Source organism: Aspergillus wentii (genome assembly GCF_001890725.1).
Source record: "Aspergillus wentii DTO 134E9 unplaced genomic scaffold ASPWEscaffold_4, whole genome shotgun sequence".
NCBI classification, from domain to species: domain Eukaryota; kingdom Fungi; phylum Ascomycota; class Eurotiomycetes; order Eurotiales; family Aspergillaceae; genus Aspergillus; species Aspergillus wentii.
This window is the reverse complement of record NW_024467835.1, coordinates 1,356,137-1,380,658: the sequence shown is the minus strand read 5'-3', so window position 1 is coordinate 1,380,658 and position 24,522 is coordinate 1,356,137. Positions and strand designations below refer to the sequence as shown.

The following is a 24,522-nucleotide window of genomic DNA, read 5'->3' as shown; positions in this document are numbered from 1 at the left end:
AATCCTCGTGGCCTGCATCCGGCTGTTGTAACTCGAAGCTTCTGGCTCCACCCCGTTGTCTTTCGCCTCCACCTCCAACTGCCCCAATTCCGTCACTCCCAGTGACTCAGCAGCTCGCCTTCTTCCTTCTTCGTTCTTCCTCTTCGCTTCTCTTCTTCTTCTGGTCTTTAAATTGACTTTGCGCTGCTCCATTTTGCCTCCTCGTCTTTTTTGCCTTTTCTTTCTTCTTCTCTTTGCTGTCTTTCTTCGTGCCTCCCGTCCCTTCCGATCGTCGGTTCGCTCTGTCCCGGCCTCCCCCCAACCATCCTCCCTTATATATAGTCCGTTGGGCGTCCTTATCTGCCTTTCAACTATCTTCTCTACTACTACTACTTCTACTGTCCATCCTCTCTACTACCCACCCACCTTCCACCTTCCATCCTCCATCTTACTCTCTCCTGTCGTCTATCGACACTCTCAATAAACAGTCGCTACCTTGTCTCTCTACTAGACGCCGGCCTCGGCGCTTACCGATCCTCTCCCCCTTATCTCCACCATCTCGCCACCTCTCAACATGCCTCCCCGCAAGCCTCGCTGCAACTTCAAGGAGTGCAAGGAAGCTGCCCAGCGAATCGTTGGCGACTGCAGTTTCTGCCATGGCCACTTCTGCTCTAAACACCGCATGCTGGAGGCTCACTCGTGCACTGGCTTGGAAGACTGCAAAAAGGAGTCCCATGCTCGCAATGCCGATAAGCTCAACAGCGAGCGTACCCACGTCATCAAGGGCGTATGAGAATCGTTCGATCAACCATCACACCAGCGACAGTATCGCCAGCAGCGGCATCTTTTCTTTACTTTTCCTTCTACGCACTCCGTCGCGATAATCGGACGTTGAATTAGCGCGGTGTTCGTCTCGATTCTTCTTATCTACATTCTATCGCCATAAAGCCATACCATTACAAGGATTTATTTTGGGCTGGGGGGCTGTTCTGATTGTTTCTTTTGATTTCGACCCCTTGAATTTTCTGGGTATCATATTGCATGGCGTTATCACATGTGGAGTTTGAAACTACAATAACTGTCTTCTTGAATTATCTTATCGATGTTGTCGCATGGGTTCTGGGACCTTGGTCGCCACCAACCTCTTGACGACGGTTTTAGCTGGCGGCTTTGAAACAATGCGACTTGTCTTATTTTACCCTTGTTCTTTTTCCAGTCATATTCTTGGATAGACTTGATGATCCGGACTGAGTCCGGATCGTCTTTCCATTGGCCTGTCACATGGCCAAGGAAGCTGCATATATATATTTTGACTAGCTGATTCGTATCGTGGCCGACTGGTAGCTTGTATTCAGCCTGATTTGGCTGCTCTAGTTTCTTAGCGAAACAGCTGGCAGGGTAATTGACCAATGGATATGTGCAACAACACCAAACACCAAACGTAGAAACGTAGCAAATGATAGATAGAAAAAGACAAACGAAATAATGTGAAATCAACCCGGTCCGATTTTCGGCCTAAAATCGTCAGCAACAAAGCAGATGGCGCAAGACAAAGAACAACAACAGCAGCAACATACATGTCGTGATGCTCACTCAGTCGACTGAGATACTTGTTCAACTCCTCCACTCGTTCCTTGTGCGTTTTGACCCCGTCACGTTTCAGCCGTTCTTGGAGCTACTCAAATTAGTCTCACCACCTCACCTCTCATTAATTTTAAGATAGGGTAGACAGATAACGTACTCTCTTCCTCCTCGCATCTTCATATTTCTGCTCCGCCTCCGTCTTCCCAACAACCACCCCACCACTTTCTCCCTCTTGAGGCGTAGAAGTAGCAGCTGACTCTTCAGCGCCAGGCACAGGGGTAGTCGCAGTCGCAGACTCATCACCCCCCTTCTCACCAGCACCAGCAGAAGCAACAGCCTTTTCCTCCTTCTTGGCCTTCTTCTTCTTTTTCTTCTCCACTCGCCCATCGCTCACTTTCGAGCCTTTGAGTTTGAGCTTCCCGCCCCCGCCAGCGGCGTATTCATCGCCGGGCATGATGAGATCGTATTTTTGCTGAGCTGGGACTGGAACTGGGGTTGAGAGTGCTGGAAGCTGGCTGGGTTTGTCTTTTTGCGATGCGATGTTCAGTTGGGTTGATTGGATGATTGGGATGGTTTTATGGGTCATGTGATGTGTTACTAAGCGTTGCGTCATTGGGGTATCTACATAAACTAGATAAAATGGGTATAGGATACTATGTATAGAGTGTTATGTAGCTTGATGGTATAGATGGATGATTTATTTATGGAATTGTTGGTTTAGGATATGTTGGTTGACTATCCAGGTAATTGATGTAGATTGAAAACAGTAGCAGCGATATATATCACTCACCTCACAGACAAAAGAAAAAAAGAAACACCAACTCAAACCTCTAGAAGTCAACCAAAAAAAAAAAAAAAAAAAAACCTCACCTCGGAAAACATATCATCTCCCTCCTCTCCCCAACATCTCCAAAAAGCAAGCTCTTCGTTTCCTCGACCTGCGCAAGCGCTGCCTTTTTCACCTCTGCCGGCGACAACTCCGTACTGCTGGATAGAACAATCGGCCAGTGATGCGGATATAAATGATGGTTGGGGTATTTGAAGAGTTTGTAGTGGCAGTTGTGGAGGGCTGTAGTGAGATTTTCAAACTGGGTTAGTTCGGTGGTGAAGGGGGAGGGGTTTAGGGGGGAGATGGGGGCGTCGATGTAGATGTAGTAGTTGTAGTTGGAGTTTGGCATTTTGGAGATAGTATACCAGTATCACTGGATATGATTGTAGCTCATGATGAGGTGTTGATGTGTTTATATAGGTGTATACTGAGACATTTTTGAGGACTTGATAATGAAATATCAAGTGCTTTGTTTTCTGGCTGTCTAGCATCTATTGTCTAGACAATGCGTCCATTGATTCAATACACAACAAAGATTGTCTTAGACAATATAAAACAACTGAACAGCTGATCTATCACGAACAATGAACCTATGTACATAAATACCGGTACTCGTCCTCACCCTCGTCCACTTCGCTCCACTTCAACTACTCCACCAACCGACTACCTACAGCACCTAAGATACAACTTCCAAAGATACAACTTCCAAAGATACAACCTACAAAATGAACACAGCATACATCTACATCGGCCCCTTCCCCGAAAATCTCTACTCAGACTTCGAATATCTCTTCCAAGCGCATCGTCTCCTCGCCATCCCCTCCTCCTACCACATTCTGCACGCTCCCGATCCAGCACTCGAAAACACGCACGTCACCATTGAAATACCCACTGACCAGCCCGTCACGCCCGAGAATGAGTGTAAAGTCCACAATGTCGTTGATGGTTTGTTGTCGGGGTATCTGGATGGGTTGACGAGGAGGGCGACGCAGGTGGCGTTTTTTTGGAGGAGGCCGGGGGGACATCGGATCTTGCTTGATTGAATACTGCGGATGGGGTTGTTTGTTTATTTGGTTTGATTATATTCCAGTCTGAATGATAATATCTACATTTCTACTTTTATATGAATGGATCAATCTATTTTCATATTTAACCTGATTGGCCTGAAAAGTGGAGTAGTGGATGTGCCGATTGGATCCACCGAGTCGATCTGAATATCAAACAATATCAGATTCAGAATGAGAATTCAATGTCTTATGATAGTAATTTTGTATTATGTCCATATTTCAATGTTTATCCAAACTCCATGTACCTGTTCATAATCATTAATCAAACGGAATCGGTCGTAGGCCTGTGTTGCCCATTCGTTTTCGCATTTCAGCCCCCGCTGCGATAGTGCTCGGCACCTTGATTCCGCAGCAGTCACCCCCAAAGTTGTCGTGGTCGTGGTTGGGATGTCCATGGTCATGGTGGTGGGCTATATCATGTTCATTCTCCCCGTTAGACTCTCCCATCCCAGGGACTGCAGAAAGAAGACTGCCAAACAGAAAATGTTGCATAATAGGTAGTTTCCCTAGCACCTCCTTCACAAACATCTTCTTCATTCCACTCTCCACTTTGAACCAGTTTTTGGCGCCAGAAATGTCATCAAGCATAGGGCTATGCCACCGTAGTCCTTTGACGGTCTTGACGCTATCCACCCACCGCACTTGGTCGAGGTAGATATACCTGTCTCCTTCCTCATCTAGGACGGCTGTGTTGTGAACTGCCAACGGTGTAACATAAGGATGATCCACAAGCTGGGCAGCACCAAACAGGAATGGTAGGAAATGATAATCATCGAGACCCCAGACACCGTGAGAACCAGCTGGTTCCAGGTAATAGGTGGTCTGGATTTGTCGCATCAGATGCATGTAGCTAACGTAAACCCGGAAAACAACCATCTGGAAATCTGAAGTAGTGATGACCTGCATCTGGCGAAGACAAAGCAACCACATCATAAAGTTCAACTCATGCCCCGACCCATAATCCAGTCTATCTCTCGAGCCCAAAGAGTGAAGCAAATATGTAGAGACTTCTTCAATAGCCGCCGCATCCTGCAATCCCAGTATTTCTCTGTGCCATGTTATACTCTGCGTGGCGACATCATCAAACAAATCACGGAAAGCGGGGTTTCCAAATCTCGACCCCCCTTGGTCGATAGAAGGATGTTTATCAATAAGGGAGGTCATGAGATCCACGATGGATACTATCTTCGAAACCGACGGAGACGCTGGTTTGTCCTCAAGGTCGGTGGTGGCCCGTCCACGAACCGAGTCGGAAAGGCCAAAAACAAAGGCAAGCAGTAAAGTATAGGTCGGCGACGAGACAAACGTTTCATGGTCATTTGGAGACAGGATCCGTCGAACTGGGTGCGTGTACTCATGGGGCGAAAGATCTGGAGGGGAAGGAAGAGGAGGGGTCACTGGCGCTGGCTCTCTGGAGGAGGCATGGGACTTGCGGTTGTTTGATCGGAGATCAGACAGCTTCTTGGACAGGTCGATCTTGGGTTTTGGTGCCGCATCCGACAAGGACGATACTTGAGCAGCCATATTGACGATGGAACACGATATATCGCAGCCGTCTTGCCTCCACAATCAATCGATGTTGGATTGTTGACGATGATGACATAAGGCGGATTGCGGCAGAAAATCAGAGTTGACACTAGTACCTGACCGCCTCCCTAAAGCAGACGACAGCTCCATGGCCAGAACAGGCTTAGCGCGGAACATCGTATGACATAAACATGTGATCAGCGGTAAATTACCGCTACGTGTAATCTGTGTAAGGCGCGTGATGCTTTTTGACCTCGAGCGCAAGAGCTGAAGGAGGAGAAGAAGCAAAGAGGGGAAGAGGAGCTGCTTATGCTGCTTCTGGGCTTGCAGGTTATTTGAAAAAGCAGAGCCGGAGGGGGAGAAGCTGAGTTTCTTCCTCTCTCTTGAATGAGCTCCGTTGTCTGGAACGAACCTCGGCGGAAAAAGACGACCTGAGATCCTCGAGATTAATTATTTACACCGATCGAAGAAAAATAAACTCCACAGTTGATGTGCAGCCCGTGAGACCAGCTTATCTCTTAAGCCCTGTCTATGGTCTGACGAGCACGCCATCATGGACTCTTCTGATTTGGTTGAGCCCTCCCGTCTCGATCCCACCCATGCTCGCAAAGATACCTCCTCGCATCGATCTTCGACCGGATTGGGACGGACGTCGCCTTCTTCGAGCACACGACGCCAATCCGCATCGCCACAGAATTACATGCAGCCCTCCTACGGCCAGGACCAGGCAAACCCGGTCAACGAAGGAACTCCGATTGTACGTGATGATGCAGAGTCTAGACGACGGAATTACCAGTCTACGGAAAACCTGAGGAATCGACAGTCGGGAGACAGCCAGGCAAAGAGCTCGACACAACCGGAGGAAGGCGAGGGGCATAACAACCAAAATAACGATTCTCGATCGAGTAGAGAACCTCAATCATCGTGGTATAAAAGGATCGCAGATCGATATGGCAGTCTGGAATTGGAAAACAAAGGCAGTGTTGCTCGAGATCATCTGGCCCTAGGTGTGTGCTCTCGATATTTGCTTTTTGCGTCCTAATTTATTGACTCTGTTAGAACGAACATTTCTGGCTTGGTTGCGAACATCGTTGGCCTTTGCTTCTATTGGAATCGCGGTTACCCAACTCTTCCGCTTGAATAGCTCTTCTGCGACCACGAATCCTAGGAGCTTCGAGGACTCGTCGCAGTCATTCCCTCCTCTTTTAGAGTCTCCATATTATGATGTCTCGGCGGCTCAGATCACAGTCAACGGCCAACGCCTTCGAAGCATTGGTAAACCATTAGGTACAACCTTCATCGGGGTTGCGCTCGTCATCCTCATCGTCGGGTTTCATCGTTACTTTGAAAGTCAATACTGGATCGTTCGGGGCAAATTCCCGGCGAGTCGAGGAAGCGTTGCTTTGATATCTATCATTGCTTCTGCTCTGATCATCGCCGCTTTTGTCGTCATCCTTGCAATTTCCCCGGGCGCGATTGAGAAGTAGACGACGAATCACCTTTATCTCTTTACTAGCCCCAGCCTATCATCGTTTGTGATACTCCCGCTTGTTGCATTGTTAATAGCGTATTCTGTCTACCTTTTTGTTTCTACCTTTGGTTCATCGATTGTTAGAGCTGGCAAGTGTGTTTTTATTTGGAATATCTGTACAAGCAAGTTAGATACCGCACTGTATGGAAATGCAGGAGAAATTTGAGATGAAAACAACTCGGAATAATCAATGTAAGTCTTAAGCTGTTCATTTTCCCAACTTATAGCACTGTTGATCTAACTGTTGACAGGAAATGCGTTCACCATAGTCAGCGCATTGAATTTTCGGATTCGTATTCCAGAATCACCTCATGATGCATGATTAGCACAACTTCTGCTAATCCCTACCCTAAGTGTCTTGTACATGAAAGGGCGTACGTCCCTACCATGACATTCATGCCCCGGAGCCGTTCGCCTATCAGTAGCACACCAGTCGACGCATGCGTTACTGGAATCATTGAACACAAATCCATCGAGGTAACAAGCGGGCAGAACCCGCATCATGGATTTGAAATGCTATATATCTACTGGTGTGGATCGAGCCTGGACAAGATTCATCTCACTTGTAAGTCTATTGAAAGAACGACTCTGTCAATATCAGCGATGGCGCTTCAAACCCACCCATTTGACACTCTTTCTCGGGATATCTTGTCGGTGGGTATAGCACTTGACATGTTTCAGATCTAGTCTAACTGACAGCATGCCGCACACTGTCAAAAATACATACCCAGGCGATAAGCTTACCTCACGAGCGGTGACGCTCTCGGAGCCCCCCCTAAAGCCGAGATGGTGCCTTATCTAGAGACAGAACGCTCAGGATGGTCTGATGTCCTGCCCCTCAAAGGAGTACATTGTCCATCTCTACTGAGGTGCAGCTTTAACTGGAGACTGGAGAGGTCATTACAGAAAAGAAGCTCATGGGGAAGCATTCCTTTGTAGATACTATGGACATGTCTGCTGCTGAGAAGGCTGCCTTTCCTCGCCGGAAGTGCAAAAGGCCATTCGTATCTTAGAGCTTCCTGAGGAGGGGGTAGGCTGTGTCAATACTTGGATTTAGAGGATGAACGACATGGCGGAAAGAATCATAACGGTATTTACCACGTCAGGGTCTTATATGTACCTGCTAACCTTTTATGAGTGCTACTTCCACATGCGCATTGGCAGTCATGGTGATGCCACATGCATACTGATTGGATATATATGTAGAGGTTTCCAGCGATCTCACCATCAAGAGGATACTCTCTACCACTGGACGAGAATGATCAGGTGGTCTACTCAGCGAGTTCCGAGTAAAGCCCTTGATCGGAGGAAAACTCACTACACTAGTGAATACCATCCGGATTAGATCCTGGAACGACGAACCACGACAAAACCGTACCAGGTCGCCCAGCCAGATGGGCCTCCATTTGAAGACAGCGGCCATTTGCTGACTTAGGAGAAGTGGCGGATGAGAGTTGGATTCAATTACGTAGCGTTCCATTTGGTGATCTTGAGAATTAAGCTGATAGACCTAGTTTGAGGGATTGACTCTGCAACGATGTTAGCTTGACGGCCGAAGTGCTCTATAGGCTTTCTCTATCTGAGATGTTGGAAGAATCTCATGCAATGTCTCTGAGTGATCCAAACGTGCACAACCCCTTTGGCGTGGGATACACGATAGTCAACATCACGCGACAGACACAACATGACTAAACGACGAGTATTCAAAATCATCAACGAGAAGATCAAAAACCCATGTCCTGCGGACCGGTGGGATACAAACTCATCCCCCACTACTCACAGACGGTCCTAGCACACCCCTCATACCACGTCAAGCGGACCGGGTCTTGGACATGCGGTCTGGGTCACCCGACACAGCAACAAAAAGAAGTACAGCGCAGGGGAGCACACGATGCAGTCAGTAGGCGGAGAGGGGATCGCATCTTGGTCGACCGGCACCGGTGAGCGTGCGCAACGAGGACATAGTGATATGGCACACGTTTGGACCGACGCATAACCCTCGCGTGGGGGACTGGCCAGTGATGCCGGCGGAAAAACCGACGGTATCGCTGAAACCGGTGAATTTCTTCCCGAGGAACCCGGCATTGGACGTGTGTATTGGTTCGCAGGAGAATAAGAGCATACTTGTGTAGGATACAGATACAGATACAGGTACAGTATATGCTGCAGCTCGAAACTCGAAACTGTGAGCAGAATATGTGACGTAGGTTAATTTCATACAGAGCACACCGTATAATCATAATCATAACCAAATCATCACATGCATCATAATATGATCATAAATTGCACCCAACCATGGATCCAATATTGAATCTGACATCATGATCGGGTTTGGCCGTAAGTATGATCTGTTTTTTTTGGGGACAATAATAAATTCCCCCTAGGTTAGCAAGGGAAAAAAGGCAACGATCCAAGGAACAGTCTCGACCTAGGTAGTGGAGTGGATTGCCCGAATCGGGGGTTTCCATGGGATTGGATCTGTTCCCGAGGAAGTTCTGGAAGAAGCAAAATAGAAACTAGATATGGATGATTTCCGGATGAACCGTGGGTAATAGACAATGGGTTCATTTGATGTGGCTTGGCTATATTGAATTAAATAATATTAACTTGATATATAATAAAACGTGTGATTATTTTATTTTATTAGACCCTTGCATTGAACGTGGCCTATTGATAACATTGCACAGAGACACAATTAAGCTCGAGACATTCGATGCGGTTTCGGTTGAGAGATCAATTCCAAATCCTGTCAAGGAAAGGGAGATACTGTATAGCTAGAGAGTGTCTGTATAGCTGGAGAATACTGTATAGCTATTTGACACTTGTACTCTACTCTGCCGACAGTTCTATTGATGATTATTGAAGAGTGTCGCCAGTATAAATAGATCACTAGAGATACTAGCCACTGGAGCCAATCAATAAACACCCAATGATCGCCCGCAGCGCTGTTTGCCACGTTTGCACTCATGTGTTGCTATTCTTTGATTTGATTTTATTTTACTTACGGCTAACTTGCTGTGAAACACAGTTACTCCCCTGGCGTCGGCAGTGGGCTTTAACTTCAGCTGTCCGCCAATCACAGGCCATACAACAGGCGCCAATTTGACAAGGCGGAGACAGCTAGGCTGCGTTGGGGATAGTGCCATGGGGGCATTGCATGGGAACCTGATCGTCGGCCAAAGTTTCGGAGCGAAGGAATACATAGATTGTGATGTTCAGGCTGGAATTGATGGCAATTAGTTATCAATAATGGGTGATGACTCTGACGAGATTCTGTTGCAGGTGTGTTGATTGATTATCTGGTGTTTATGCAGGATGAAGAGTACGTAAGTAGAGCGAATCGCCCGTGTGATCATCATCCTATGGGGGAATAGTGATACTACCTGGAGATAGGTCCTATCCATATATAGAATCATCATAGTGCACTTGTATGTAAATATGTAAGTATCCGAATACGTACACCAAGTAACAAGGGCCAAGTGTTTGAGACGACATGCTCTAAATGTCACTTGTTCTTGTTGGGACAACAGGTCGGAACAGACAGGGAGAATGATTCCAATTATTAGAGACACTCTTATACTCCTTCGACTACCTAGCTTAAGTACTCTACGGAGTACAACTCCTTCTTCTATTGTATCCCTTCATGTCAAATCTTGCAAGGATCACCCGCTGCCCATCCGATTCGCACCTCATGGCCCAACTCCGGAGTCTCTCAGCCACTAACGCCGCCCTAGTGCGTGGCGCTCTGCCGGCCCCACTCCCAAGCGAGATTTCGATCCCCGCCCACGCCATTGATTGGCCGGGCTGCTCAGGTACAGGCCTGTTAGTCGCTGGTGCCTAGGGCCATTCTCCGGAACAGTTCAATTAACTCATCCACCCACCGCGCATTTACCACCAATCAATTCGACAAGTGGAGTCCGGGTGGCCCCCCCCCCCTCCCCAGAAGTGGGAAACTCTCAACTTCCGTGAATATGAGACCTGACCATTATGAGGGCAGGCTGTGATTTCTCCTGTGAGCAGTCAGAGTCAGCCTCGGGTGAGATGGTGGTGGCGTTGTATTGGAATGTACTCCGTAGGTATGGAATCTGGATGGAAGAAGAAGATGTCAGATAAACTGAGATAATATTGACATTTGACTTTATTGTTAAACCAGGGATTTATGGATTGTATCTGGGTGGCAACCAACGCAGAGTCCATGACGTCCTGCACTTGGCAGTTTGACCACATCACCAGTCATCCAGACTCGTATTCTAACCTACTTACCTACTTAGTAACACATAATCTACGGAAGACGGGGAATTATCCCAATGAACCGTACCATTCATAAAACCGACTCATGATAGAAATAGAGCAATTTCCCCGTAAATTACCCTCAGAACCGTTAGATACCGGTATTGCCCTCCTTCTCCGCAGCGTCAGACCGTCCCAGAATATACCGTATTGTCACCGGACGGTACGGCCCCCCCTCGGCGCCCTCACAGCCAATCATCCCCTGCGGCCCTCCTTCTTACGGCCTCCACCCTCGCAGTCGCTCGCTTTTTGCGCTGTCAATTGGTCTTTTTCCCTCGATCCTCCGCTGTCGTTCGCTCCTCTTTTCTCCTTTGCTTCCCTTCCTTCTCTTCTCTTCTTGTATAGTCTCTTTCTCTCTCTCTCTCTCTTCCTCTTCCTCTTCTCCCCCCTCTACCTTGTTTCTTCTCTTCTCTTCTTTTCTCCTCAATCTTTCCTCCGATCTATCGTGGCCCGCTCTTGTGGCCGTCCGCTCCTTAACAACACACTCTCTCCTATTGCAAACAAACATACGTTGACCGGTTCCAACGCACTCTCTTCGACTCTTGCTTCGTCCTTTTCTTCTTACCATCCGAGGATTTCTTCGACTGTTGGATATAGTCGACTGTTTTTGTTTTATTTTATTTTCAACTGCTTATTTTCTGATTTCGCCTTTCTCTCCGTGGGAAAGGTTTCTCTTCGCAATATCAAGCTGTGTGGTTCTGGATCGAATTTCAATGGTTCCCTTCCAAAGGTGACGACCTCCAGACAGACATTTCCGGGCTTTCCATTTAACACTCCGGAAAGTCATTTTGGTCTGGAGGTCTTCGTGCGTCTGGATCTCTTCAACTGATCCATATCCGAAAAGTCGTTCCGTTCGTTCGAGGTTGGTGTTTTGGATCCGTTGACTATCCCAGCGACCGACGATGGCTTCGATTTCCTTGCCTCCGCAGACTCAATCGACTATGCTCTCTCAACACCTGGATGCCCCGACCCAAGGGCTTACCGGTCACAGCCGTCGAAATTGGTCCATGTCTGCGCCGCTGCCAAACCCGCCTTTCGTCTTTCCTGCTCGCGATCCCGATGATGTCCAAAGTCGACCTCCAGCTATGCGTGAACCCGAGTCCCGATCGGCCGCTCCCCTTCCCGCATTTTCTTTCAATCCTGGATCGGCACATGCAGCTCAGCCGTCCGTGTCAGTTCCTCCGCCCAACCGAGCGGGAGGACACCGTCGGCGATGTAGTGAATTTGTTGGGGGCGATCATTTGGTGAGCTCGGGGGTGCCGGAATCCAACCAGGGCAATGATGAGAACTCAACGCCAATGCCTGCCAATCTTGCTCCTCCTGGTCCCGGTTTCAGTACCGCTGGACATGGGAGGAGGCGTGGCCACGCACATCGACGCTCCGCAGCAGTGTCCAGTGTCGACCTCACTGCTATTCGACAAGCCCTTGACACGAAGCCGACCATTGGAAGTGCTCCCGTTACGCCCGCAGATGTGAAACGGGAGAACGTGGTGCATGATGAGATGCCTAGACCCTCCCAATCGGCCCCCATTTTGAATCGGCACACGCCTCCCGCCTCGCCGCCGATGCCGACTGGTGACAATTCTCCACACCACGCCAAACCCGCAACCCCCGGTGATTCTCTCCCTGTGGATCGCCCTCGCTCTTCCTCGGAGACTGCTGAAAGCACGACTACCATTCAACCAGAACCCACCGCTAGAAATAGCGAACCTGCTCTGGCGAACGTAACGCCTTCGCCAGCTAACCGAAAGGCTAGAGCCCGACCAAAGACTGCCGATGCATCTTTAATGTTCAATTTTAGCGCAACAGATCTTCCATGTGATGGGTCACCATCAAAACGGCCGCTGGCTGCGCTCGGTCACACCCGTCATAAAAGCTTGTCTGCTGGGATTCTTGACGCAGCCTTACGCAAAAAGAGCCCGACAGACGAAGATTACCGACTTTCTTCTTCATCCGACGACACCTCTTCGGATACCTCTGTTGATGATGACGACTCACCTCAGTCTTCTAAAAAGCAGGCTTCCAAAGCCAAGAAGAAGCAAAAGAAAGTACGATCATGGGCCGGTTCCATCTTGACTCGTGGCAAAGGCAAAAAGCACCATTCGAAGAAAGATAAATCACAGCGCCCTAAACCGCCGATGCTTACTAGGACAAATTCAGACTTCGGGTCAGGCTTGGACGTTAATTTTGACGACGACAACATTGTCGTCTTGCGCACCCCCACCAATCCCAGTTACCCCGAGTCCAGTCATCCCACTATCGACACGACTGAAACCCCACCATCGCTGGAAAACTCATGGAAGCCTAGGAGTTTCTATGAGCAGGGTACCCAGCAGGGTGATGTTTTGAGTCCCGTTATTGATTTAGATGCAGCCTTAGGGCCGTTTAATACGCCAGATCTGCGGTCCGATGGGCCTGCAACTGCAAGCACTGGGTTTTCGGCCGCAACAAAACGAATGTACAGCGGTGGAAGACGGGGTGAATTCGTCGGCCCAGAAATGCGCTATCATCGACGAGCGGAAAGTGCTCCGGAGATGCCCCCTTTCGACCGCAGTGCTTTGATCGGAAATCGATTTTCCAGCAATTCTGTGGCCGAGAACCCCGATGTGTTTTACGAAGAGGAGGAGGATGCCTTCCTCGCAGCCACCAATGAATCACCCATAGATGGCGATGGCAATGGCGATGAATTACCGCCATCTCAAGCTCTCTCGTCTCCAACCAAAGAACCCGATGACCAATCGGCTAGTAGCAAGGACAGCTCCGATACGCTGACTCGCGAACCGGCCGACGATGACGTGAAACCGCAGAACGCTGGTCTCGGGATACGGAGGAACGCACCGCCTCATTTGAATGTTGATGGAGTCTCTAGCAGGGAAGATCGCAGGGCCGCTGCTCAGCAGAATGCTGTTAATCAGATACACCAAGCGAACAACCCCTTCTCTAACCAACCAAAGACTCCAGTGGAGTTTATCAAGCAAGAGGAATGGCACCATAAAATGCCAGTGCCTCCTAGCCCTGACGTTTCCCCTCGGTTTTTACCAGCTGACAAGCGCCCGGTGACATCTCCCCTGGAACCCATGCCTCCCTTTTCTCTCCACAACGGATCTTCTCTTCCAAATTCCTCTTTTCCATCTCCGGATTTCCATGGTTGCTCGCCCGATGGTCCTCGTTCTATCACAACGTCATCGACAACCGATCGCAAATTCTCGAACCCTTCGTATAATATGTCTATGGACTTCCCACACGCGTCAATCGAGGATGTGCCATCGTTGACTAGCAGTGCATCAACCATGACCAACACAATGAACCGTTTCTCCGCTACCTTTTTCCCTCGTCGAGGTTCCAATGATCGCTCAGCGTCGTTCTCTGCTGCCGTCCACCGTCGCAGCAGCCACGCCCATAGTCAAAAGAGGACAAGCCTTGCTAGCTTGTCCAAGTTGATGGTTGGGCCACATGCGGAACGAAGTAAGCTCAGTTATGAAGAGAAGCCACCTGGAGATACGCCTGAAAAGACGAAAAAGAAGGGTCGCCGAATCAGCCGTCTAATGCATTTCTGGCGAACAAAAGATAAAGACAAGTCTAGCCCGCATACTGTCTACGAGGAACAATCATGAGAAATGTCTTATCCCATCCGTTACTATCCCTTCCCGGCTGCATTTACGGCTTAATACCACCATACCAGAGACCTCGTGGTCGCTGCACGATTCGCGCCCTCAAATGCTGGAGTCTTCTGGCCTCTGGAGAGCCCGCCTCCAATCTTCCTCCTGTACATAGCTTGATCATGATTTGTTCGCCATGGTCATTGGGGAATTGGTGCCGAACTTTTTTTTTATTTTCACTTCTTTTTTATCTTGCCTTTATTGTTGAGATAGCTTACGAATCTCTTTTTCTCGGTATGTTATTTCAAGCGTAAGAGTACGAAGCTCTTGTTACTTTTTATTTCTCTTCTTGTCTCTCGTTCATGTCCGAGTTTGCAATACGGACGAAGATATTTATTTCTCGTTTCTTGACCATCGTTCAGCGTCTTTCATTTTATCCTTGTTATTTCCAACTCTTCTGGCGATTTTACTTTTCGACCTTCTGAACACGAGGGCGTCGTTTGTTCTCGTCTCCCAACTATCCTTTGGGACTTTTTATTCTCTTCTCTCTTCGATTCTGGAGGTGTCTGTCATTTACTGTGAGGGTTATCTGAACGTCGTTGGCATTCAAGCCTGGAGGCCACCAGTTCACAAATTATTGAATCTACGGTCGTGTTACCGATTTTGAGAACCAACAAAATATTTACGTACTTAGTATTTAATGTCGTAAAGTAAATAAAATGGTCATTCTCATTGAGGATAAGTTGTCTGGTGTTGAAGTATATCGTCAAGAGATTTCGTCTCAACGTCGGGCCGGCTTGAAAAATTCTGGTTAATACAACAATCCACCAACAATCCATGATCAACGAGATCAGAGAAACAAACAAAAACAAGATATAAAACTGTACTATACAAAAATAAAGCAAAACAAATGGCACCACCAAAATCCAGCGGTCCAAAAAAGGGCCCCTCAAACACCAAAAAACAAGCACCAGCCAAAGACAAGAAACAGCCCACCAAACGCCAACTCCCCAGCAGTAATAACACAAATAAAACCCACAACCAACGAGACAGAGACACCAAAAAAGACCAACAACAAGATGATGCCTCTCAAATCAACCTCTCATCCACAATCCCTACAACACTGCAACAACTCCTCCTAAACGTCTTCAAATCAGCCTTACTCTCTCACAGCCCAGGAACAGCCAGCACCGCCCACCAGGAAGAACAGCTGGATATCAAGCCGCTCATCCAAACGATCAAGTCGCATCTGTATAACCGTGACTTTGACTCTGCGTTTACAGATGCGAATGAGGAGTTGTTGAGGGCGTATGCGTTGCGGTGGAGTGCGACGAGGGCGCTGGGCTATGCGGGGATCTTCAAGGGGGTGTTGAGGGCGTTGCCTTTTTTTGGGACTGGTTCTTACTCTAACTCTGACTCTGCAAAGGGGCAAGATGGAAGGATTGTGTGTATTGGGGGAGGGGCGGGAGCTGAGATTGTGGCTCTTGCGGGTGTTTGGAGGGAGTTGGTGGATGGGATGAAGTTGAGTCAGAGTGTGGATGGATTGGGGGAGGGCGTTGGGGCTGTTTCTTTGAATGATGATGAATCTAAAGAGGAGAAGACTACAGCAAAGAAACAAGCTCAGATCCCCAATCTCGCTGTCACGGCCGTTGATATTGCAGATTGGTCGAGTGTCGTGGATAGACTGTCGACCACCATCCAGTCGCCGGCTGTGACAGGTACCAGGAGCCATCCGGCACCGTTAATCCCGCAGAAGAGTGAAGAAGACGATTCAACGAAGAAAAACAGTGCCGGGTTCACGGTTGATTTTAACCGCTCGGATATCCTCACACTTCCCGATGATGAGTTGAAGGGTCTATTACTCCACCAGAACATGTCGACCGTCATGGTTACGCTGATGTTTACACTGAATGAGTTATTTTCGACATCAATGGCTAAGACGACGGGATTCCTACTCCGCATGACTGATCTCCTTCAGCCAGGCACTGTGCTTCTCGTGGTTGACAGTCCGGGAAGTTATTCGACGTTGAAACTTGGGAAGGCTAAAGAGGCAGCATCAGCGGAGGAGGGAGCCGAATCTAAGCCTCAGGAGAGAAGCTACCCCATGAAGTTCTTACTCGATCATACGCTTCTATCTGTTGCGGCAGGGAAGTGGGATCGGATCTATTCTCAGGATTCGCGGTGGTGGCGGAGAGATGCGGCCAAGTTGGGATATGAAGTGGGTGAAGGAGCTGGTTTGGAGGATATGAGGTTTCAGGTTCATATATACCGTCGGTTGGCTTGAGCTGGGGATATTTTACGGGTGGATATATGAGATATTGATGATACCATGTGATTATCGAATTAAGTATTCCGAGAAGCAGAGAGGAATAGAGATGCTATTGCTACAATCGACAAAAAAAGGCGTAGGAACAACCATACAACATAACGTTCGCCCAGGGGGGATCAGATCACGCACGCCCAAGTTCCCATATCCGTGAGAACAAATCCAGATGATACATCGGTATCTCGGAGATTAAACCAGCGGTATTTTGTTTTCTTTTTCCCCTTTCTCTTCATTAGTTTACAGACAAGCCCTTTAATTCCTCAAACCCAACAGAAGACTGGTGCTCTTTCCACCCTCCTTGCTCTCGCCTCCAGGCAAGTAGGTGACGTTCGGGTTGCCCGACAGTGTCTGCGCAATCTCCTTGCTGGCATCGATACGACGGATCTCAATGAGGCCGGCACCGGCCTTGGCGACGGCCTTGCTGATGATATCGGCACTCTCAGCCTCACCCTCGGAGCGGATGACGTTAGCCTGGCGTTCCTGCTCGGCTCGCTCGACGATGAAGCGTGCCCGCTCGGCGTCCTGCTGTGCAATCTGCTTCTGCTCGACGGCGCGTGTGAATTCCTTTCCGAAGGTCATGTGTGTGATGGAGACATCCTCCAGAGCGATGTTGAACTGCGATGCTCGCTTCATCAGGTCGGTACGGATACGGTTCGAGACGGCTTCTCGTTGTGTGATCAGTTCGGCTGCGTCGAACTGGGCGACGATGGATTTGAGGACTTCGTTGCCGATGGAGGGGAGGACACGTTCATCGTAATCGGTACCGTAAGACTAGAGTAGATATGTCAGATTAAAAGCTACACTCCATCAAAGCTTCTTGAGGGACCATTCAATATGCACATACCTGGTAGATGGCCGGCAGCTTCGGCACATCCGGACGGTGCAAGACTCGCAAGGTCAAGCTGACCATCTGCAAGTCCTTACTTCCAGTGGTGGTGGAGATGTTACGGGGCTTTGTGCGGACATCGTAGACGATGGCCTTTTGCAACCAGGGGATCAGGAAGTGGGTGCCCTCGTTAACGACCTTCTCCTGGACACCGGACAACCGGTCGAAGATGACAGCCCGCGTACCACCTCGAACGTCGTAGAGGGAGTTGTTGAGGAGCATAACACCGGTGGCCGCCGGGATGGCCAACCGGTAGAGGTTGTAGAGACCGTTTGCCGCCATGATGTGGGAAAGGGAGATGGGATTGAGTGTGATGGTGATGGGCGTCGCTCTCGCGGTGCTTTCTTTTGATGATGTCGGGCTTTTCGCATGCTGTCCCGATGCGGACTAGCGCCGGCCGCAGCGCCAAACCTCCAACTTCGCCGTTTTGCCCCGACGTCGACTCTCTCCCTCTCTCTCCCTCGTTCTCCAAACTCTTTGCTGCACGCATTCCCGTTGAACCGTCGTTCATTTTCTTCATTCAATACCTTCACAATGGTCGGCTCTGTTGATCCTAAGAACGGAATGTGAGTTTTGCGTCTTTGCGTTGCGGTCTGGCTCGGTTTCATCAGCCCTTTCGGTGGCCGGTTACGACCGCGACAATCTCCACTAGGGGTTTTTTGAGCCGTTATACGGTTATAAGATAATCATGTGCTGACGATTGGGATTGTGTATAGTTACATCGGTGGCTGGGGTGAATTGGGTATGTTGAATCGAACTCGAATCCGAAAAACGACGACCGCCAATAGAATCGAGGCTATTGCCAATTGAATTTCAAGTCCCCCAAAAGGACTGAGAATTGGATTGGAGATCGTTCTTGAATACTGGAATATAAGAGACACAGAATATTGAAATACTGGCGGATGCTGATGCCGTTTTCACCGTTGCAGGCTGCCCTACCCCCCAGCGCATTGCCAGCTACTCTCTGTCCCCCAACAGACAGAGACCTTTGGCCGGTGCTTTCAACGCTGCCATCTTCAACACCTTCCGCCGATGCAGACACCAGGTCCTCTACGTCGTTCCCCCCTTCGTCGCCGCCTACGCCGCCATGAACTGGGCTGTTGAGAGGTATGAAATGGCATACCCGGTCTTTCAGAGGCTGTGGTCGCTGTCGGAAAACGACATTTGCTTGCAGGTGACTGACAGATGTATTTCTTTAGAAACCACTACTTGCAGTCCAAGCCCGGCCGTCTTGCCGAGGGTGGTGAGGAATAAATGTAGTTCAGGTATTGGGTTATATTGGAGAATTGGGACATATGGATGGCCCGGGTTCTGATGGAGGAGTCCTTGATTGATTGCACTGTACATTAACTAGACGGCAATCGAAAATCTCGAGCGTTTTCACTGGTTTCAATATTTCCACTGGTGGAAGCTGGTATTTACTCTGGATATACACTAAATCCAGATATTCAGTGTATCTCCACTACGTACTGGTATAATAGAGAACTCTATATTATCTAAATTGCAATGATTAGTTGATCGTGATTGATCTCTTGAGTTATTTTGTTATCATCTGGCTGTAGCATGGAGGCATAGAGTACGGGGTACAGCGTAACAGTGCAACATGTCACAATAATCCCTCAGAAAACCACTCATTTTATTGCAAATCAATTGCCTTATATAGAACCGCATAATAATATAAGCTAGTATAATCCGACGATTTGCGCGTTTGTTTTGCTGCATTTGGACTGGCCGAACGTTCGCAGCCAGAAAAGGGCAAAAAACAGAGAAAAATCGGGCACCCCCACAAGCAGCGATAGCCCGCTACGATGCGCCTCTTCCTCCCTTCCTCTTTCTCTTCCTCTTCTTCTCTCCTCCGCTGCTCTCGCTTTTCTTCTCTCCATCCTCCTTTTCGTCCCCTCCTTCAGACTTCTCCTCGTCGATTCCATTCCGTCAAAATGAGCGAAATCACCCACCCCACGATCCAGGGTATGTCGACTCTCCTCTTCCACCCCTCCTCACACTTTTCAGCTACCCCGCCTTCAGCATCATGCGACGGATCTGTCGCGGGCTTCACGGCACCAATTCTTTCATATTGATTGAAATGGAAATTCTCATCATAATACCATTGCCATAATGATCAATTGATCAAAGCTAACTTCTATCCTCTTCAGATGGCTGGTTCTCCGAGAAGTCGGACATGTGGCCCGGTCAGGCCATGAGCCTCAAGGTCAACCAGATCCTGCACCACGAGAAGTCCAAGTACCAGGATGTCCTGATCTTCGAGAGCAGCGACTACGGCAATGTTCTCGTTCTCGACAACGTCATCCAGTGCACCGAGAGAGATGAGTTCTCGTACGTCTTGAGATTTCTGCGTGCTTGAAATTTTCTTTTCTATTTTTCTTGAAAAAAATCCAGCACTAACGAGTGACCACCAATAGCTACCAGGAGATGATCACCCACTTGGCTATGAACTCCCACCCCAACCCCAAGAAGGTCCTCGTTATCGGTGGTGGTGACGGTGGTGTCCTCCGTGAGGTCATCAAGCACGACATCGAGGAGGCCGTCCTCTGCGACATTGACGAGGTAGATGACACCCGTTGCTTTTGAAAATAAGCGGCAAGAGAACTAACAGCTTAAAACTCTAGGCTGTCATCCGTCTCTCCAAGCAGTACCTCCCTGGCATGAGCATCGGCTACAAGCACGACAAGGTCAAGACGCACATTGGCGATGGCTTCAAGTTCCTCGAGGAGAAGAAGAACGAGTTCGACGTCATCATCACTGACAGCTCCGACCCCGAGGGTCCCGCTGAGTCTCTCTTCCAGAAGCCCTACTTTGAGCTCCTCAACGGCGCTCTGCGTGAGGGAGGTGTCATCACCACCCAAGGTTGTTCGTCTCCTTTCATTTCAGTCTTCTACCCTGCCCATCTATATTTGCCCCTCTCCTTTCCCTTCCTGTCCGAATCCTCTACTTTTCTACTATTCAAACCCCGTTATTTCTCTTGACTTTTAAATGGAAAAGTCCATCCGAGCTAATCTTTCTACGTCCCAAACCACCCGACTCCCTCTCCTCGGGATCGGTTTGGGTTTCGTGTTTTACCCTATAGCCGAGAACCAATGGTTGCACCTTCCTTTGATTGCCAACCTCCGCAAGGCCTGCAAGGAAGTCTTCCCTGTCGCCGAATACGCCTACACCACCATCCCCACCTACCCCTCCGGCCAGATCGGCTTCATGGTCTGCTGCAAGGACGCCAGCCGCAACGTCCGCGAGCCTCTCCGCTCCTGGTCCCGCGAGGAGGAGGAGCGTCTCTGCCGCTACTACAACCAGGACATCCACAGAGCCAGCTTTGTCCTGCCCAACTTTGCCCGCAAGGCTTTGTCTTCCTAGATGTGTGGTTTTCTTGTCTTAGAAGATTAGACAAAAAAGAACTATCCTTGTTTCCATTTTAGATTATTCAGTGGTGGATTATTGATGACTTGACGATGACGAATAAAACAGACCAAGGGTTTAGTTTTGACATGTCCCGTGACTTACACATTTGAACAATCAAAGTATTTCGATAGTCTTTTTCTACTTCTAGTGTTTACTGTAATGAAAGATCTCGCTACGTCAGACCGTGAATCTTAGAACTCATGGTATTCTATTCATCTCTCTAAATCTAGAAGATACCAGATCAATCAAATAGGGAGAAGAACAAAGTTTTTGAAAAAAAAAAAAGAACAAAATTCGTTAAAACTCATAGGACTTCTCTCAGGGAAGTTGTGGTATAATTTTTTTGTTTCCGCAGAGATCAACCTCGTCCCATGTTGCCCATAATAAACATGACCGAAATTAAACAAAAGAAGATATCATGACACCGCTACAACCAAGCTTTTACAGGATCTGCTGGAAAGCACGGTTGACGGGCGAGCGCACGGTGTGGCCCTTGTAAAAGTCGATGGTAGCGAGAGCGCGCTCGCTGATACCCTCGGGAGTGAAGCCGAATTTCTAGATAAATTGTTAGCCAGATGATCTAATGTGATTTCATCCGATTTGGAAAAGTAACTTACGGCGTAGACCTCCTTGTAGGGGCCAGAGGCACCGAAGCGGTTGAGACCGAACTGCTCGTGAGAGTAGCGCTCCCAGCCCATGGTGGAGCAGACCTCGACGGACATGACAGGGATGTTGTCGGGGAGGACCTGCAGCTTGTAGGCCTTGTCCTGAGAGTCGAAGACCTCGAAGCAAGGAACGGAGACAACACGGGCGACGACGTTGTGCTTCTCCTTGAGGTAGGTGGCGGCCTCGATACAGAGGCTGACCTCGGAACCGGTGGAGATGAGGGTGACGGCCGCATTGGGGGCGTCAACGGCGACGTAACCACCCTTGATGGCAGACTCGATGGTGGAGTTCTCGAGCTGGGGCAGGTTCTGGCGGGTGAGGGCGAGGATGCTGGGGGTGTGCTTGGAGGTCAGAGCAACGTAGTAGGCAGCGCTGGTCTCGTTGCCATCAGCGGGACGCCAGACCATGCAGTTGGGCAGAGCACGGAAGTGAGCCAGAGTCTCGATAGGCTGGTGAGTAGGACCGTCCTCACCCAGACCAATGGAGTCGTGGGTAGCGACGTGGATGGCACGAACGCGAGACAGAGCAGCGAGACGGACAGCACCGGCGGCGTAGGAAACGAAGTTCAAGAAAGTACCACCAGCGGGGATGGTGGTGCCGTAGGCGGCGAGACCGTTCATGACAGCAGCCATGGCGTGCTCACGGACACCGTAACGGAGGTAGCGGCCGGACCAGTCACCAATGCCGTACTCAGGGGGCTGGAAGTCGACAGCGTTCTTCCAGCGGGTGTTGTTGGAGCCAGTCAAGTCGGCAGAGCCGGACAGGAGCTCGGGGATGACATCGTGGATCTTCTCGAGGACAGCCTCGGACAGCTTACGGGAAGCAATGGCAGCGTCGGTAGGCTTGTAGGTGGGGAGGCTCTTCTCCCAGCCCTCGGGGAGCTTGCCAGCGAGACGGCGAGTGAGATCAGCGTGCTCAGCCTGGTATTCAGAAGCGTACTTCTGGAGGAGCTGGTTCCACTCCTGCTCCTTGGCAGCACCCTCGGCGGCGTGCTTGCCGTAGAGGTCGTAGACCTGCTGGGGAACGACGAAGCTCTGCTCAGGGTCGAAGCCGAAGAGGGCCTTGACACCCTTGGAGTCGTCAGCCTTCAAGGGGTTACCGTGGACACCACCGGTACCCTGGAGCTTGGAGCCGAAACCAATGGTGGTGGTCAGCTTGATGACGGAGGGCTTGTCAGTGACCTCCTTGCACTTCTGGATGGCAGCCTCAATGCCCTGGAGGTCGTTGTCACCATCCTTGACGTGCTCGATGTGCCAGCCGTAGGCCTCGAAGCGCTTCATGACATCCTCAGTGAATGCACACTTGATGTCACCGTCTAGGTTAAATTAGCAAGCTGTGTGAAACTGGGATTTTCCATATCGGAACTTACCAATGGAGATTCCGTTGTCATCGTAGATACAGATGAGGTTGCCGAGCTTCAAGTGACCGGCCATGGAGGCAGCCTCGGAGGCAATACCCTCCATAGCACATCCATCACCGAAGAAGCAGTATGTGTGGTTGTTGACCAGGTCGTAGCCGGGCTTGTTGAAGACGGCGGCGGTGTGAGCCTGACCGATAGCCAAACCGACGGCGTTGGCGAAACCCTGACCGAGGGGACCAGTGGTGACCTCAACACCGGGGGTGTCGTGGGACTCGGGGTGACCGGGAGTCTTGCTGTCGAGTTGCTACAATTTCTGTTAGATCTATCGGTCAATTAGATAATCAAGGTATGCACATACTCTGAAGCTCTTCAGGTCGTCCATGGTGACGTCGTAGCCGTACAAGTGGAGCAGAGCATACTGGAGCATACATCCGTGACCGTTGCTGTAGTAATGAAAGCATCAGCAGCTACTCTTGATACTCAGGATGAACAAATCAAACATACGAGAGAACGAAACGATCGCGGTTGAGCCAGTCGGGGTTCTTAGGGTTGAAGTTCATGAACTTGTTGAACAGAACGTGGGCCACGGGGGCCATGCCCATAGGGGCACCGGGGTGACCGGAGTTGGCCTTGAAGGTGGCATCGACCTGGAGACAAGACAATTAGCATACGATGAAGCCGATAAATGTCGAATAGCAATGATAGCTGGTTTATTGCTCTCGGGGACAGCTGTTTGCAGCACAGGCTGACACCGGACTATAGTGGTCCGACGCAGCCGAATGACGATGGAAGGGAAGGAGAGACAAGGAAAGACAAGGGAAGAGCATACCGCGAGAACACGGATCGTGTTAATGGCCAATTGATCCAAGTCGGAGGCCATGATTGCGGTTCTAATATGGACAGATGGTTAGAAGAAAGAAGAGTGGATGAAGAGGGAAGAGAGGAGGGGGGGACGAACGGGTTTAAATTAGATTTCCTTCTTCAACCAGCCTTAACAAAGAAAGAAGGTAGAAGATGACTGGGAGGATGGAGAAGAGAAGAAAAAGAAAAGAAAAGCGAGGAGATGAGGGAGAGAAAAGAGGAAGAAGAAGGAATGCTTGGAGGGGTTGAGCTGGACGGGGTGGGGGGGCAATGATGTCTGATGGTGGGGCTGCGTTCACCGGGTGCTCGATTGTCAATGACAGTCCACCAGGAGAGATGGATAGATGAAGAGTAACAAAAAGAACAATTATAATAGTAGCTTTTTAAAAGAAAGATTATTATTCTACCAAACTGATTAAATGGTTGCAGGTTGATGGCATGAATGGATTGTTGCGTCAATGCCCTCGACGGCAAATGCCCCTCATTTCTTCATCCCCAACGGAGTTTTGCCATATCGATTTGACGGCGATTGAAGGGATTTGAACTTAATGTGCTGTTTTAATCATAGCATATCTAGTTAGTCTATTTACATATACTGACAGTCCA

General features: G+C 49.3%; 13 protein-coding genes across 13 annotated transcripts; 8 read left to right on the top strand and 5 right to left on the bottom strand.

Moving 5' to 3' along the window:
• Positions 1–553: 553 nt before the first annotated feature.
• On the top strand, positions 554–772 carry ASPWEDRAFT_110218 (uncharacterized protein; the record flags this gene model as incomplete). Its single annotated transcript, XM_040828154.1, has 1 exon — positions 554–772. The coding sequence occupies one exon, from the start codon at positions 554–556 to the stop codon at positions 770–772; it is 219 nt and encodes a 72-aa protein (XP_040688825.1).
• A 700-nt stretch (positions 773–1,472) lies between these two features.
• On the bottom strand, positions 1,473–2,017 carry ASPWEDRAFT_171976 (uncharacterized protein; the record flags this gene model as incomplete). Its single annotated transcript, XM_040830870.1, has 3 exons — positions 1,473–1,494; positions 1,557–1,654; positions 1,721–2,017. The coding sequence occupies 3 exons, from the start codon at positions 2,015–2,017 to the stop codon at positions 1,473–1,475; spliced, it is 417 nt and encodes a 138-aa protein (XP_040688824.1).
• Positions 2,018–2,406: 389 nt separating this feature from the next.
• On the bottom strand, positions 2,407–2,741 carry ASPWEDRAFT_183254 (uncharacterized protein; the record flags this gene model as incomplete). Its single annotated transcript, XM_040831973.1, has 1 exon — positions 2,407–2,741. One exon carries the CDS (start codon positions 2,739–2,741, stop codon positions 2,430–2,432), a length of 312 nt encoding a protein of 103 aa, XP_040688823.1. The 3' UTR covers positions 2,407–2,429.
• Positions 2,742–3,717: 976 nt separating this feature from the next.
• Positions 3,718–4,983, bottom strand: ASPWEDRAFT_110849 (serine/threonine-protein phosphatase 2A activator; the record flags this gene model as incomplete). The annotated part of the gene is made up of 1 exon (XM_040828212.1): positions 3,718–4,983. The coding sequence occupies one exon, from the start codon at positions 4,981–4,983 to the stop codon at positions 3,718–3,720; it is 1,266 nt and encodes a 421-aa protein (XP_040688822.1).
• Positions 4,984–5,261: 278 nt separating this feature from the next.
• ASPWEDRAFT_494153 (uncharacterized protein) lies at positions 5,262–6,776 on the top strand. Its single transcript, XM_040837281.1, has 3 exons — positions 5,262–5,993; positions 6,046–6,709; positions 6,769–6,776. The coding sequence occupies exons 1-2, from the start codon at positions 5,540–5,542 to the stop codon at positions 6,471–6,473; spliced, it is 882 nt and encodes a 293-aa protein (XP_040688821.1). The 5' UTR covers positions 5,262–5,539; the 3' UTR covers positions 6,474–6,709; positions 6,769–6,776.
• ASPWEDRAFT_40318 (uncharacterized protein) lies at positions 6,642–7,317 on the top strand. The gene is made up of 3 exons (XM_040835292.1): positions 6,642–6,709; positions 6,769–7,171; positions 7,220–7,317. The coding sequence occupies exons 2-3, from the start codon at positions 6,836–6,838 to the stop codon at positions 7,253–7,255; spliced, it is 372 nt and encodes a 123-aa protein (XP_040688820.1). The 5' UTR covers positions 6,642–6,709; positions 6,769–6,835; the 3' UTR covers positions 7,256–7,317.
• A 233-nt stretch (positions 7,318–7,550) lies between these two features.
• On the top strand, positions 7,551–8,072 carry ASPWEDRAFT_40317 (amine oxidase). Its single transcript, XM_040835291.1, has 3 exons — positions 7,551–7,607; positions 7,656–7,985; positions 8,032–8,072. Exons 1-2 carry the CDS (start codon positions 7,587–7,589, stop codon positions 7,860–7,862), a joined length of 228 nt encoding a protein of 75 aa, XP_040688819.1. The 5' UTR covers positions 7,551–7,586; the 3' UTR covers positions 7,863–7,985; positions 8,032–8,072.
• Positions 8,073–11,709: 3,637 nt separating this feature from the next.
• Positions 11,710–14,421, top strand: ASPWEDRAFT_171971 (putative cell wall proline rich protein; the record flags this gene model as incomplete). Its single annotated transcript, XM_040830869.1, has 1 exon — positions 11,710–14,421. One exon carries the CDS (start codon positions 11,710–11,712, stop codon positions 14,419–14,421), a length of 2,712 nt encoding a protein of 903 aa, XP_040688818.1.
• An 895-nt stretch (positions 14,422–15,316) lies between these two features.
• Positions 15,317–16,690, top strand: ASPWEDRAFT_183249 (25S rRNA (uracil2843-N3)-methyltransferase; the record flags this gene model as incomplete). The annotated part of the gene is made up of 1 exon (XM_040831972.1): positions 15,317–16,690. One exon carries the CDS (start codon positions 15,317–15,319, stop codon positions 16,688–16,690), a length of 1,374 nt encoding a protein of 457 aa, XP_040688817.1.
• Positions 16,691–16,984: 294 nt separating this feature from the next.
• phb1 (prohibitin subunit PHB1) lies at positions 16,985–17,900 on the bottom strand (the record flags this gene model as incomplete). Its single annotated transcript, XM_040833049.1, has 2 exons — positions 16,985–17,503; positions 17,577–17,900. The coding sequence occupies 2 exons, from the start codon at positions 17,898–17,900 to the stop codon at positions 16,985–16,987; spliced, it is 843 nt and encodes a 280-aa protein (XP_040688816.1).
• Positions 17,901–18,127: 227 nt separating this feature from the next.
• Positions 18,128–19,141, top strand: ASPWEDRAFT_183247 (ubiquinol--cytochrome-c reductase subunit 8). The gene is made up of 4 exons (XM_040831971.1): positions 18,128–18,184; positions 18,335–18,360; positions 18,548–18,725; positions 18,818–19,141. Exons 1-4 carry the CDS (start codon positions 18,153–18,155, stop codon positions 18,870–18,872), a joined length of 291 nt encoding a protein of 96 aa, XP_040688815.1. The 5' UTR covers positions 18,128–18,152; the 3' UTR covers positions 18,873–19,141.
• A 414-nt stretch (positions 19,142–19,555) lies between these two features.
• Positions 19,556–20,984, top strand: ASPWEDRAFT_110764 (spermidine synthase; the record flags this gene model as incomplete). The annotated part of the gene is made up of 5 exons (XM_040828206.1): positions 19,556–19,586; positions 19,772–19,952; positions 20,039–20,183; positions 20,246–20,483; positions 20,704–20,984. The coding sequence occupies 5 exons, from the start codon at positions 19,556–19,558 to the stop codon at positions 20,982–20,984; spliced, it is 876 nt and encodes a 291-aa protein (XP_040688814.1).
• Positions 20,985–21,227: 243 nt separating this feature from the next.
• tktA (transketolase tktA) lies at positions 21,228–24,008 on the bottom strand. The gene is made up of 6 exons (XM_040837276.1): positions 23,885–24,008; positions 23,560–23,702; positions 23,414–23,498; positions 23,065–23,359; positions 21,647–23,010; positions 21,228–21,584 (listed from the first exon to the last, which is right to left on the bottom strand). Exons 1-6 carry the CDS (start codon positions 23,933–23,935, stop codon positions 21,471–21,473), a joined length of 2,052 nt encoding a protein of 683 aa, XP_040688813.1. The 5' UTR covers positions 23,936–24,008; the 3' UTR covers positions 21,228–21,470.
• Between the last annotated feature and the right edge of the window lie 514 nt (positions 24,009–24,522).

Bases quoted from the DNA above. Each gene is read 5' to 3' on its own strand.
- ASPWEDRAFT_40318 (XM_040835292.1), top strand. From the start codon at position 6,836: ATGATTAGCACAACTTCTGCTAATCCCTACCCTAAGTGTCTTGTACAT. The intron at 7,172-7,219 runs GTGGGTATAGCA...AACTGACAGCAT, and splicing joins TTTCTCGGGATATCTTGTCG to GCCGCACACTGTCAAAAATA.
- ASPWEDRAFT_40317 (XM_040835291.1), top strand. From the start codon at position 7,587: ATGGCGGAAAGAATCATAACG. The intron at 7,608-7,655 runs GTATTTACCACG...ACCTTTTATGAG, and splicing joins TGGCGGAAAGAATCATAACG to TGCTACTTCCACATGCGCAT.
- tktA (XM_040837276.1), bottom strand. From the start codon at position 23,935: ATGGCCTCCGACTTGGATCAATTGGCCATTAACACGATCCGTGTTCTC. The intron at 23,703-23,884 runs GTATGCTCTTCC...TCTTGTCTCCAG, and splicing joins ACACGATCCGTGTTCTCGCG to GTCGATGCCACCTTCAAGGC. The intron at 23,499-23,559 runs GTATGTTTGATT...TCATTACTACAG, and splicing joins CGCGATCGTTTCGTTCTCTC to CAACGGTCACGGATGTATGC.
- ASPWEDRAFT_494153 (XM_040837281.1), top strand. From the start codon at position 5,540: ATGGACTCTTCTGATTTGGTTGAGCCCTCCCGTCTCGATCCCACCCAT. The intron at 5,994-6,045 runs GTGTGTGCTCTC...TGACTCTGTTAG, and splicing joins TCGAGATCATCTGGCCCTAG to AACGAACATTTCTGGCTTGG.
- ASPWEDRAFT_183247 (XM_040831971.1), top strand. From the start codon at position 18,153: ATGGTCGGCTCTGTTGATCCTAAGAACGGAAT. The intron at 18,185-18,334 runs GTGAGTTTTGCG...GATTGTGTATAG, and splicing joins GTTGATCCTAAGAACGGAAT to TTACATCGGTGGCTGGGGTG. The intron at 18,361-18,547 runs GTATGTTGAATC...TCACCGTTGCAG, and splicing joins CGGTGGCTGGGGTGAATTGG to GCTGCCCTACCCCCCAGCGC.